This window comes from Rhinolophus sinicus, chromosome 1 (genome assembly GCF_057876585.1).
Source record: "Rhinolophus sinicus isolate RSI-liver-muscle chromosome 1, RSI-T2T, whole genome shotgun sequence".
Lineage (NCBI taxonomy): Eukaryota > Metazoa > Chordata > Mammalia > Chiroptera > Rhinolophidae > Rhinolophus > Rhinolophus sinicus.
In genome coordinates, this window is record NC_142501.1 from 44792300 (window position 1) to 44806159 (window position 13860).

Consider the following 13860-nt stretch of genomic DNA (forward strand, 5'->3'; position numbering starts at 1 on the left):
TGATGATTAGAAGTGGGGCTTTCTTTTCATCCAGACAAATTGCCAAAATATAGGTAACACGTGCATTTTCATAACCAGTGGAGGGAATGTAGATTGACGAGGCACCCCTCTGATCAATTGTTGTTTGAGATCCTTGGCCCATAAACACTGCAGTTTCATCCATAGCAATCATGTTGGAGAGTTGGTATTTAGAAAAATCGATGCCATCAACAAAGGACTTGAATGCAAGTGCACGTTTAATAACTTCAGTATCTTCCAGCTTGAACAGTGTTGTCGATCTTCTTAGAGACAGTTCATATCGCTGAAGGAAGCCATCCAGCCAGTGTTGTGATGCTTTGAATTCTTCTGGGGATATTTCTAACTGTGGTGCCACTGCAAGTGCAAATGCTTGAATATCAGCCCCTGCGCACAACCAAAGCCTTTGCTCTCCTGTCAGCAATCCATTCACAGATGATGTCTTCCAGCTCAAGAAATAATGGTTGCCAACCTGATCCACACTTGCGCTTAGCATTTCCCTCGTCCACCTGTTGACTGAGGTTATCGTACTTTGCTCGCCATTTTTGGATTATTCAGAGATCCAACTTCTCTTTGCAGAAAGCCGTAAGATTCTTGCCCCGGAAGTCCTCCACAATTCCTTTCTTGTACTCAATGGAATAGCTCTTTCTGTTTGCAATCATCTTGTCTGGGGGTCAAAATAGTATTCCCTTTATATCTACCATTAAATCAAGTGTTAACTGAAGACTTACGAGACAGGAATCGCAACAAAACTGATAACAGTTAAGAATGATGGTCCACACAAAAGCAATGAAAAATTTCAGGCACCAAAATTCAGAAAACGTTTATTTCATACGAGTGCATTAAGTACGTCCATTACAACACACGATGTGTTGAATTATGAAGATTCATATTAAACACAACCACATCCATTCATTATCAAGTGTGCACATTATTCATGGGTTGTGTCTGTACTCCAATTGGTCATTTGGTAATAAGTCTCAAGTTCATCTGTTTACAAAGACGTTTACCTCTCGTCCAAAGGTGCCCGCTTGGGTATTTACAAATACTTAATTGTAATTTAGATTATCATTTATTTTACGTATTAATGTCAATAATAGTATTTACTTATATTTAATTATATATTATTATTATTTTATAATTCAATACATCTGTCGTGTGTTGCAATGGACATACTAAATGCGTCCGTCTGGCTGATGATCTTAACTAGAGCTTATTTTGGGGATAGAGCTTATATTACGAGTATCCTGAAAAATCATGCTAAGGCTTATTTTCCAGTTAGGTCTTATTTTCGGGGAAATACGGTACCTTTAATCTTGAGAAAAACTATGTAAGGGAAAGTTATAACTTGAATTTTAAAGATAAAGTTGAAGGTTGGACCAGGTACATCAATTGACCAAATGCATGTGAATCATATATATAGAAAAACAAAGATTCAACAGTTGTGGTCTCTCTGAGCCTAACAATGAACTGCCTATGATTTCCCTTCTCCAAAAATTCCAAATGCTCATTTGCAAGCTCACTCAAAACTGCGGCATATTGGAGACTCTAGGCACTTGAGCTACATATATACCAAATAGTGAAAAGAATGAAGAAATATAGAAGATTTAGAGTAGAAACTGTATATATGTCAGGAAATCTAACTCCCTAATAGATCCATATCAGGAGTTGAATACTTTCCATGTAGCATCACAGCCTTTTTAAAGCAAGGTTTAGAAGGCATTTTTGAAGACGTATAATCCGATTAAAACTGTAAGACTTCTGAAATCTAAGGTTTCCCAGATCATAGCCGTAAAAAGAAAAATACTCCAAATTAAAAACACTCAGAAGACTTAGGCTCCAAACTGATGTACTACCATGTGCTTTACTTTTGGTTTTCTAAAGTCTGCATGATACGTTTAACGACGATTTTCTTGGTGACCATTGAGCAAAGTGGATCATTTCCAACAATTCCTTGAAAAATTTTACTTATGTGTCACAAAATTCAGCTATTTTTTGTCCCTTCAATCCTGCACATAAATGTGAACTACAGCTTCCTTTTTATAATGCTAGATTATTTTTAGAACTATGAAATTGGGAACACAGACAATAGTATAAATCTTCCCCCAAAACCATCTGCTTTGTGCCTTTCCTCAATTTCTAGTTCAAGAGATATTGAAGGGAGAGGGAAGCACAGCAAGAAGAGAATGTAAACCGCAGAGAAATTGTACTTTTTTTTCATATACATACATGTTCTCAGAAAGGGACAGGTAAGCAAAGCCTTAAAGTGAGTAAGGTAAACATTATTAAAATTTCAAATTTTACAAAGCAATGCACTAGTTAGCTAACAAAAGGGATATTTCATTCACAGATATCCTTGCCAGATAAATTTTGGATAAATCCTATATCCCTATAAATTTGTTCTTAGGAAATTTTGATTCCTAGCTTTCCCACTGCCAGGAAATAGGACTGACTACCAAGAAAAATGGGAGTTTAAAGTTCCTAGCAGATTGGAAAAATTGGACAAATATTACTATGCCTCTCAAATTTTCTCTTGCTATAAAAATTTTATTTAAAAAAAAAAGTCTATCTGATGCCCTAGGATTCAAGATCACATGATTTTTCTTCCTCATTGGAGAAATCAGTGAATTTCTTTCCACACTCATTACATTTTCCATGGAAGAAGTCAGTCATTTAATAAAGAGCTTTAAGCATAGAAGAGGACACTTTGAGAATAATATTCTTTGCAATTTTTAAACTTACTTTAAAAAAATAAAAATTTTCATGAATTTACTTTGACATTACAACAGGTAAATGAAGAAGTTACAGATGACGTTATGCTGACAATTATATTTCCAAAGTGGCTGACTGACTAGATCTTACAGGGAAACAGATTTCTTGTGGTCATAAGGAATAGAAATTGTCCCAAACATGAAGTGGAACTTATCCCTCCCTTCTAATCAGTCTCCTGGATCTTCCTACTATGGGAATACACAAGTGGTATCAGAGATCTCACCTAAGCTGATGGTACACAGTGTTGTTCAACAGAAACATAATGCAAGCCACTAATATTAGCCACATTTGTAATTTAAAAGTTTCTAGTACCACATATAAAAAAGTAAAAAGAAACAGGTAAAATTAGATTTAGTAATATATTATATTGAACCCAATATATCTGAAATATTGTTTCAACATGTAATCCACATAAAATAGTACTTTATTGTTATTAACATATAATTATTAATATAATGCCAATAATATTGTTGTTATGTAATATTAAGCTAATGTGTAATATATGCTATTTGTTAAAATGTGATATTAATAATATTAATTATTAATCTTAGTTTCTTTTTCTGTACTTAATCTTTGCACATGTCTCAAGTTGACCTGGACACATTTCAAGTATTCAGTGCCACATGGGGTTGGTGGCTACCATACAGGGTGGCATAAGACTAGAACACTGGCCTCTGTGCTGCACATTGGAATCACCTGGAGAGAGTTTAAAAATTCTGATGTCAGGCTGGTCTCCAGTTCAATTAAATCGGAACCTCTAGGAGTCCCCTACACCCCCCAACCTGCCATCTCATGTCAATCCTTTTTCAAAACCAGTTGATTCCAATGTATAGCAACACTGAAGAACCAGTAGCCTAAAAAAATACCTGCCACATACTGGTGTCACTTAGCAATCTTCCTTACAGTCTCAAAATTGTAGTTTGAATATCCCTCACCACACCACCAACCCCCCCCAACACACACACCCCACCTCCAGTCCCCTTTGAAATGTGTATTTGAAAGGGAGAAAGAAAATAGGTGCAATTGATCTTCTAATCACTTTCTCACTTTTCCAGCAAAACCTGGAATCAGGTTGGCCTAAGCAGTTGATTTTGTCTCTGCCACCTCCCAGTACCATTGTATTTAAACCAAACTAAAATTTCCAGTGGTAATAATAACGTTGGTAAAAGACAGTGTTAATTTGAGTCAGTGGTTGAATCATATTCTGGCACAAGTATGGGAAATAAAACTCGTGTATTATGGAAATTTCATTATGGAAAAATCTCCACCTGTGAATACTGACAAACAGGTTAGTCTGGTAACACAGCATTTTCTCCCCAGTGCTCTAATGCTCCTCAAGTGGACTTGTGCCACACCTTGACCCTGCTCCTTTCTTTCTAACTGATTGCCACCTGCCTGGACTCACTCCTAGCTTTAGACACTCAGCCAACAGCAGTCTCTGAGCCAAAGTAGCATCCAGGCAGCAGAACACCCAGTGCAGAGCTGGCTTCCGAGAATCTGAGTGGATCTTGGAGGCCTTAGCCTCTCTCTGCATTTGGTTCCATTCTAAAGGAATTTAGGCAAGCGTAAGATTTATCAGATTGATTTAGAAATGTAGTAAATTGCATATTAAGCACATTAAATTCTGAAAGCCAAGGTTAGAAGCTGTTATCTACTAGCATATTTAAGAAGTAACATGTTAAAGGACCCAGTGAGACAGGAAAGTTAAGTGATCCATGCCGTGTCACAGAGTTAATTAGGACATCCAAAAGAGAAATAGGAACCAGTTCTTCCTATGCCTGAACCCAGTGCTCTTAACCACCAACAGATTACAGTGTCTTAAAATCCGGTTCCCATCCTTTATATTCTGGGTACAAATGGAAATCGGAACTTTTTGTTTTGTTTTGTTTTGTTTTTTTGGAGATTAGCAATATTTATCAAAATTTTAAATAGGTATGTTATTGACTTATTCATTTCACCTATAGGAATGTATCCTACAGAAGCATACATGTGCCCAAAGACATTTGAACAAGATTTCTTGCTCCACTCTCTGTGATAGGGAAATATTAAAATCAACTTAAATACAAGTCGATATAGGTTTAAAAAAGAAGACAGATACAAGATCAAAGACATGATCCATGAAAGAAATAATTGATAAGCTGGACTTCATTAAAGTTAAAAACTTTTGCTTTTCAAAAGGCAATTATATTTAAACCAAGAGAACTAGAAGACAAGCCGCAGATTGGAAGAAAATATTTGTAAAACACACACACCTGATAAAGGACTATTATCCAAAATATACAATGAGTTTTTTAAACTTAAAAATAAGAAAATAAACAACCTGATTAAAAGATGGTCCAAAGACCTTCATTGTTACCTCACCAAAGAAGATATACAGATGGCAAGCAAGCACCTGAAATATACTCCTCATCATATGTCATCAGGGAAATGCAAATTAAAACAACAATGAGATATCACTGCACACATATTAGGATGGCCAAAATCTGGAACACTCACAACATCAAATGCTGGTGAGGATATGGAGCAACAAGATCTTTCACTCATTGCTAGTAGGAATAGAAAATGGCACAGCTACTTCAAAAGACAGTTTGGTAGCTTCTTACTAAACTAAACATACTCTTCCCATATGATACCACAATTGCACTCCTTGGTATTTACCCAAAGGAGCTGAAAACATGTCCATACAAAAACCTGCACATGAATGTTTATAGCAACTTATTCATAATTGCCAACATTTGTAAACAACTGGTATGTCCTTCAGTAAGTAAATGGGTAAATAAAGTGCAGTATATCCAGACAAAAGAATATTATTCAGTGCTAAAAGCAAGTAAGTTATCAAACCATGATTTTTCAGGACGGTGAAAATAACTCTGTATGATATTATAATGATGGATATATGTCAGTATACATTTATCCAAACCCATAAAATGTGCAACACCAAGAGTGAAACTTAACGTAAACTATGGGCTTTGGTGATTATGATATATCATGTAGGCTTATCCTTTGTAACAACTGTACCATTCTAGTGAGTGATATTTATAATAAGGAATATTAAAAGTGGTTGTTTCTGCTAAAGGCAAGAAGATTTGGAAATATAGTTCTGCATCATTTGAGATTGTTACATGGAGAACAAATCTCCATACTACCTGTGTAATTAAAAATAAACTTATTTGGAAAAATATTCCTTGACCTCATTGTAAACAATCCAGAATATTCACAATGGATATACTTATTTAGAAATGTAGACGTTCTTTTTTAATAATATACATGAAGATTTTTAATAATGTCCCAGTATGCTAGAAACTTGTTATAAATCATTTGTGTTATGGCTAAAGAATAAAGACAAATTAATTAAATAAAGAATGATTAAGGTAATTAATTGAAATTTCACACTTTCCTTTTCTCAAGATTAATTTTGTTGTAATTTTAGCATTATAAAAGAAATATAAGACAACTATGCATAATATAATTTCATGAGGCTTTGAATGTTCATGTTATAAAAAAGTAGGTTTATAAATTGTAGCCAAAATAATAAAAATAAATTGCTCAGAATATGGGTTAAAGCAAGGAAATGAAAAAACTGATTCAAACATGCATCTTCCTCATGCCAACCCAGGATAAATTCCACAATATCTGATTTCACAGGATTGGAGAGATGACCTGGATGGGTTGGAAAGGCAGGACTAGACGGCACTGGCTAAAGAAGCTTGGGTTCATATTGTGTTTACAGAGAAGATGATGTAAAGAGCAAGAAGATAACCAACTAGACGAGACAGGATGCTCTTCCAAGTAAAGGGAAAGCATGGATGTTGAGAACATAGCAGGCCTTGACAATTTTCAATAGGACTGGAGTATAGAGTTTAGAAAGAAGTTGATGGGAGATGATGCTATAGATGTAGAACAGAAGCAGATAATTAAGGGCCTTCATAAGCCATGCAAATTAATTTGGATGTTTTACCTTTTGGTCACATGCAGACTAGTATGAAAACCACTAGACACATGTAGTTGTGAGCACTTAAAATGTGGCTAGCCCAAATTAAGATGTGTTGTAAGTATAAAATAACGCATACCAGATTTCAGGGACTTAGTATCAAAAAAAAAAAAGGTAAAACACCTCATTATTATTTTTTGATTGATTATATGTTGAAATCATAATGTTTTGGATATTGAGGGTAAAATAAAATATATCATTAAAATGAATTTCACCTCTCTTTATGCTTAATTGGTTACTAAAAATTTTTTAATTATATATGTGTCCTGCAATATATTTCTATTTGACAACGATGCTTTGGATAATGGTTAGATGTTTAATAGGAGTGTAAATGGGATTTGCATTTTAGAAGTATCCTCCTGGCAAAAGTATGAATAAAGAATAGCCTGTAGGAAAACCAAACAGGAGGTAGGAAAACCAGCTCCCCAGATATTATAAACTTCCGAGGAGAAAAGATGAAAGGTAAGGCTGAGAGTGAAGGAAACAAAATAAATTAACAGATTCCCTCCATGGGCTGCAGAGAATGAAGGGTTGAGAAGATAACTTTTAAGTTTCTTATTTGGATGGCTAGGTTCTTGATGATTCCATTAACTGGGAAGATGATAACAGAATTCTAGTTGAAGTAAGAAGTTTAGAAGAGATTATTAATTCTGCATAGAATGTGTTATGATGCTTGTGGGACCTGAAGTTTACATTTTGAATAGACAGAAAGAAATATACTGGAATTCAGGGAAAAGCTTTGAGTTGGAGATGGGGACATGTGACTCATCAGTGCATGCATGCATAGTGGTTGATGTCATTGCTGGGAAACTGTTCTTTTTGAAGAGTACAGAACTTGGAGGAATACAGACATTTATGGAGCGCATAAAACATTCGTCAAAAAAGAAGCCAGAGGGGTTAGAGGTGACCCAGGAAACACTGTTTCAAAAGCCTTGCAAGTGGAGTTCAAGGACAGCAGTCAGCAGCTACAAAGAGGTCTAAAAAGGTAAGTACCATTGTTTGGAATATATCAGAGCTTCATGGGTGATTTACCTGTATTTTATGTTTATTATTGCATTTAATTGTAACCCTATGAATTACAGGTACTATAATTATCCCTATGTTACAGATGCAGGACATGAGAGGCACAGGAAGGTTAACTAACTTGCCCAAGATCACACAGCATGATTCAAACCCATGCCATCTGGTATGGATAATCTTTCTTGAAATTCAAGCTATACAGATGTATATAACCAGGTCATCACCTCCCCTAGAGTACCAAGGAAAATTTGTATTACCAACAATAGACTGAAAATAAAATGAAAGAAAAAAGTTTATGTCTTTTAAAGCTGTGAGCTTTGGATCCGTTCTTTAGGGAAGTGAAGGACTGCTCAGAAGACAAGGTTATGGGGAGTAACTTTTGCTTAATTTTTGTCATCACCTTGGCTAGCTATTCTAAAGGCTTTTAGAATCAAACCACAGCTGTTCTAGGCAGAGGTGCTGGGTGGGTCGGGTCGGCACTCCAATCTCCCAACCCTCTGCTGTTGGCTTCCACTAGAATCAAGGAGGACTGAAACAAGAGAGCAGCAAGAGACAGGAGGAAGGCCATTCCTTCCAGCTTTCTATAGCCCTCTCCTCAATCCCCTCTGGTCCTCACTCTCAATCCCATCTTTTCTAAACCCCATGGAGAAGCTTCTGTAGGCTGTGGGAAAGAGAAATGAGGCATCATTGTGGGATTCCGGAAGCCACAAACTTTGGCGCAGGCCATGTTTCCAGCTGGGCCCAGGAACCTCCATCAGGCACCCCATGGTCTCTAGGAGAACTGACACTCTCCTGGTAGGAAAGGTACCTTTTCTCTTCCCATGATTATCACAGCAAAGGCTTTGGCAATACATTTTGAATTGCCTGCTGGTCAGATTCAGTGACAGTCATAAGAAAAGGCATTCTAGTACTTATTATTTAAACAGCTCTGCTGAAGCCCTCCCTGGCCCAAAACATGTCCATCCCACCTTTCTCATCCATTTAGCATAAATTCAGAGTTACCAAGTATCCCATTTAGAACTGCAAACATCCCTGTGGATTTTGGTATTTGACTAGTTCACCTCGTTTGAGGAATGACAGTTTGAGTGGGGGATGAGCAACAAAGTGGCAGTGCCTCTTGGGTACTATCTATATGGCAAATGCCTGGTAGATAGAGGGGAGGGGGACAGAGGTAGCGTATTTCTGCCTGGGTCTAGAAAGGAAAGATCTAAAAGAAGGGCAAAAAGAAAGGAGAGCATGAATGATGAAACCAAGGCCCCTGCTGCACAATTTTCCATTAGTTCTGTCCCATCAAGAGGTTTTCCTCCCAACATTGATTCCTCACAACCCAGTTTTATGGGCCTCAGTGAACCAAGCAGCTGAAAGTTAAATTGTTCGGGAGAAGTGTCAAGTACCACAGGGCATGATGGACCAGAAGTAATGAAGCTGAGATAAAACTGAAGTCAAGTCAGAAGTCATTGGCTAGATGTGGAAACAATTAGCCATGATATGAGAAGGCTAAAGGACTGGTGATTGATAGGTATGCTAAGTGCTCCTCCCTTCCCTCAGAGCCAGGGCAATGAAACCTTGAACGTGAACTACAGGACTGCACTGACCTCTGTGTACTGCTGGATGACATTTTCAGGAGTGGGGCCAAGAAACATATAGAAATCAAGTACGCCTCCAATGGTCCTGAATGTTAAAGAAGGAAACGGGCTCAGAGTGACATCTGAAGAAAACAAAGCAAAGCAGACAATAAGTACAAATAATATAAGTAGCAGAGATCACTATTTTATATTTCTACGATTTAGGTGTTACTTAGGCTGGTTATCTAATATTAGGCGATACTGATAGCTCTGATAGCATCTAAGTGTCTGCCAGGATTTTCCAGTTCTGTGTGTTCACAGGTTTCTTTTCTAAAGAGTTCATTAAGTCAGTTATATATTGCATTGCATTTATACATACACACACACACACACAACAGAGACTATGTATGTGGAAAGGAGAGAGAGATTAAAACTCAAGCACACAATTAAGAAAAGCTGCTGTAGTGCTAATACATTTCAGATATTTCTAGATAAATTATGTGAGAAAAGAGGCCTTGGCAATATTTATACTGTTGAGATGATATGACAGATCCAGCAATACTGCATTACTGTGAAATTTCTAACATTGCTTGTTCAAGGGCTTCTGATCTCTTACGTTGTATGTCTTTAGTACTATGTGCCTTACTAGCATTTTGCAGTCTATTAGGATGATTGTATATGTTTCAGAAAAATTTCCACTTGAAACAAAATATTAAATTGTAGACAATCTCTCACTCTATTTTGTTCTAATTAATAAGTATTTTTTAAAGGGAGAAAAGGCAAAAATTAGCATTTAAATTGTGCATTTGCTTCTTTATAATTTAACGAGACAATCACATTACCTTGGGCATTGGAATTCAAGAGGAGAACACCATGAGCATTAAAATCATTCTCTATGCACATATAAAAAGGATGAACTCCATAGAGATTGCTAAATGCCTGCAACAGCAAAAAGAAACATTGTGTTTGTTATGGTTTATTATAATTTTATTATCCTATCTCAATGAGATCCAGCAGCGGTTAATGACATGCCAAAAAAGAAAAAAAGAATGTGCCACGTATTATATGAGGCAAACGGTAAACTGGTAAAAACCTGAGTGGATGGTGGATATCAAATTTTCAAACTTGCCTTTATAACCGATTAAGTATAAACCAAAATGATTTCTGAGAGTCAATTCATAGCACCTTCTAGAAAATCATTCTTATCAGACACATCCTCTTTCTCTTACAATAAACAGATTTCTAGTATGAAGAATCTATATTTTCACATTACCGCTGGTGATTGATCTCTGGAGAACATTCCATATCTAACAAAATTCATGTCGTGCTTGAAGGATGGATGTTCGTGTTCACCAAATCCATAGATTGAAGTGGATGGAACCGAGGTCATTATTTGTATATACTGATTAGAGAATATCAGGCCTCCAAGAGTTGTTTCCCACCTGTGCCAGACAGAGAAACAGAAAGATGGTGACTGGATGGCTTTTTATAAAGAACTCTTTTCTCCATTAAATTCTTGCCAAAAAAAAAAAAAAAAAAAAGTCTTGTAAAGTTAGCTTAAAAGGAGGATGAGAAAATAAAGAAAGGATGTGAGGGGATCTGAGGGAATGGTAATTATTGAGCATTTGCAAAATGCTGGGTCCTGATCTGGGTGTTATATAGTACATGGTATTTCATTTAATCCACACAGTGACCCTGTTGGAAGGCAGTATTATTCCATTTTATAAACAAAGAAACTGAGGCTCCAAAAGAGCAGGTATATAATTTGCCTAAAATTACCCAAATAATAGTGCCAGGACTCAGTCAGCTTTGCTGCTCAAATTTTTGTGCAACATTTTAATCTGTCGAGATGGAAGTAGGTCTTTCTTCAAATAAAAGTAGTCTGTGTTCAAATAAAACTTGGGAAATGTTGGGTTATCCAAACTGAGCTAGATTTCTTTTCTGCAGGACTTTTTCAGAGTTTTTAATAAGGAACCATGCATAGTGACTCTGAGAGCTGACGACTTCATTGATATTTTCCAAAGGTAATTGACTAAAGAAATCATTTGTCCTAGAACTCCTGTTTGCATTGTGAAAGCCAGGGTTACATCATCTAAGGGAAAGGAGAGAGTGGTGGTGGTGGTGGAGGCGGTGACAGCACAGCAGTCCCAGGTGGGAGGGCCCCCATGCTGCTTCCGGAACAACCATAATCTCATCACATCCTCTTCTGCTCTCCAGTTCCTAGCGCTCTTCCACAGGAGAGGCAGGCTCTCCTAGGTTCCCTGCCAGAGGAGAGTTTTTCACACACTGGAGGAGATAACTGCCAAGTAGCAATACTTCCTATGTTTGCTGGAAAGTGTTGCTTTTTTTTTTCAGTTTTTCTATCTTCCACTCCCTCTTCTTTCCCTCTTTCATTCAAGGGTCAATTCCTGAGTGCCCAGCACTGGGCACTGGAGAAATACAGAGGCATAAAAGGCAGGAACAAACAGGTAATTACAACACAATGGCATATGTGGAGATAAACAAGTACATGTTGATATAGGAGCAGAACAGGGCACATATCACAGCCTAAGAAGGTGAAGGTTCAGGGGAAACTTGTGAGCAAGTAAGGTACTGTATATGAAGACTAACACTGTGTATCGACTCTGTTTCCTATAGGAAAAAGCTTTCATTATCTTTTTTCTTATGTTCTTAGTTGGTTACAGGTTTTTCAGACCCTGATAAACAAGAAAATGCATTTAATTTTTCAAGTCATCAGAAGCCTCAGAACAAAATCTCTGTCATATAAGAATCAAAGCCTCAATTTCCTGAAAGTTCATTAAAAATTTCAATCAGTCACAAAGAACTGAAATAAAGACCCAAATGCTACCATAGTGCTTTCTGATCAATTGATAATATTAACAGTAACCATTCGCCTCAAAGAGTGCATAAAAATATTAATGAGAAGGAAAAATGTGCTCTTATGTTGACTATTAAGCATCAGCCTCAAAGATTATATAACACTATTAATAGTACTTAAGAAATTATCTAGAGTTTGAACTCCAAAGCAATCATTCAGAAAGGATATACAAACGGATTCCACTCAAATTATTAAAAATTAGCTCAGCACATGCTGACCAATCAGAACCCATAAGGGCCATAGGCTAAAGCAGGGACCTGAAGCCCCCAGAGAAGACAGGGATTAGCCACATGCAAGAACGTAGGAAGGCCTGAGGGGTGCTGGTGGAGGGCCTAAGAAGGGCAACCGAACAGCAGGAGTGACGCCAGAACAGCTCAGGGAATAGCTATCAACTCTTGTGGAAGTATTTTAGTATTTTCACAGCAGCTATAACAATAATGGAACGATCTCTAAGGCACAGTAAGCATTCTTTAAGAGTAAGGAATTATTTTCTAGCTCAATTTGCCATAAACCTTAAAGGTAACTTTAGCTCTCAGAAAATATCATTTAAGAAAAATCCTTTATCTTTGACTTTTCTATGTATAGAATGGTACCAATTAAGCTTTAGTAGTATATTATCAATGATTCTTCAAAAAGCAGTTTAGGCTACTGTTTATAGAAAAATTTGTTTGGGTTTTTTTTTGGGGGGGGGAATTTATCTAAAGGGTCATTTGTTTATATTAGGCAAGCAGAATCAAGGACAACCTGCTACAGGTCTCATTAATTCTAATTACAAACCTGGGATGCAACCTCCTACATATATTCTATCAAGTACACACATATCCTTTTCCTTAGCAAAAAAAGAAAAAGAAAAAAAGAATCTAATCATCTCCCATAGAATTTGCATGTCAGTTATTTTGAAACAGCTGGGTTGCCAGAAGTTTGTGGCATATTGTGAGTTGTTGTCACCAGTTCACTAGGACTGGAATAATTTATTTAAGAGACATAAACTGTGTCAGTCCTCTCTCTTCTGCTTGTTATAACTCCCAATGTTCTCAAAGGGTTAGTACCATTACAGAGGGTCTGCATCACTTAGGATTTTCATAACCATATTAACAAATAACCTTTCCTATTTCTATTCCCCTTTATGACCAATGACATATATATATATATATATATATATATATATATATATATATATGAGACATATATATATATACATAAAAAATATATAATGTGTGTGTGTATATATATGTATATATATACATACACAATGACATATACATATATATACACACACATTATATATTTTTTATGTATATATATATTTAAAAAATAAGAAAAAGGAAGGAAAAAATCTTCCTGAATGAAATTACCTAAACATTAACAATTAGAACTAGTAGGGAAAAAAAAAATTAGGACTCTAATAAGTAAAAAAATGACATAGTATTATGTCAGCAATGTTGATTAGGCTTTAAAAATGATATTCAAATGTAGCATTCTCATTGTTCAAATGAAACTAAAATAATTTAAGTGAAATCAAAATAACACCAAATAAAAAAATAAAATAATACCCTATTACTTTCCCCTTAAATAGTTTATAAATGAAAGAAAACTGAGTAGATCAGATAAAAATCAAA

General features: G+C 36.1%; 1 protein-coding gene across 1 annotated transcript in view; it reads right to left on the reverse strand.

Annotated features, from left to right (window-relative positions):
* The window catches only part of LOC141570120 (sucrase-isomaltase, intestinal-like), an 81178-nt gene that overhangs the window by 54564 nt on the left and 12754 nt on the right, over window positions 1-13860 (reverse strand). Inside the window, exons 5-7 of the mRNA XM_074325837.2 lie at window positions 10637-10805; window positions 10206-10302; window positions 9394-9506 (exon numbers count right to left, since the gene is read on the reverse strand). Of these exons, the coding sequence (XP_074181938.1) occupies window positions 9394-9506; window positions 10206-10302; window positions 10637-10805 (379 nt within the window). The remainder of the gene's footprint in view (window positions 1-9393; window positions 9507-10205; window positions 10303-10636; window positions 10806-13860) is intronic.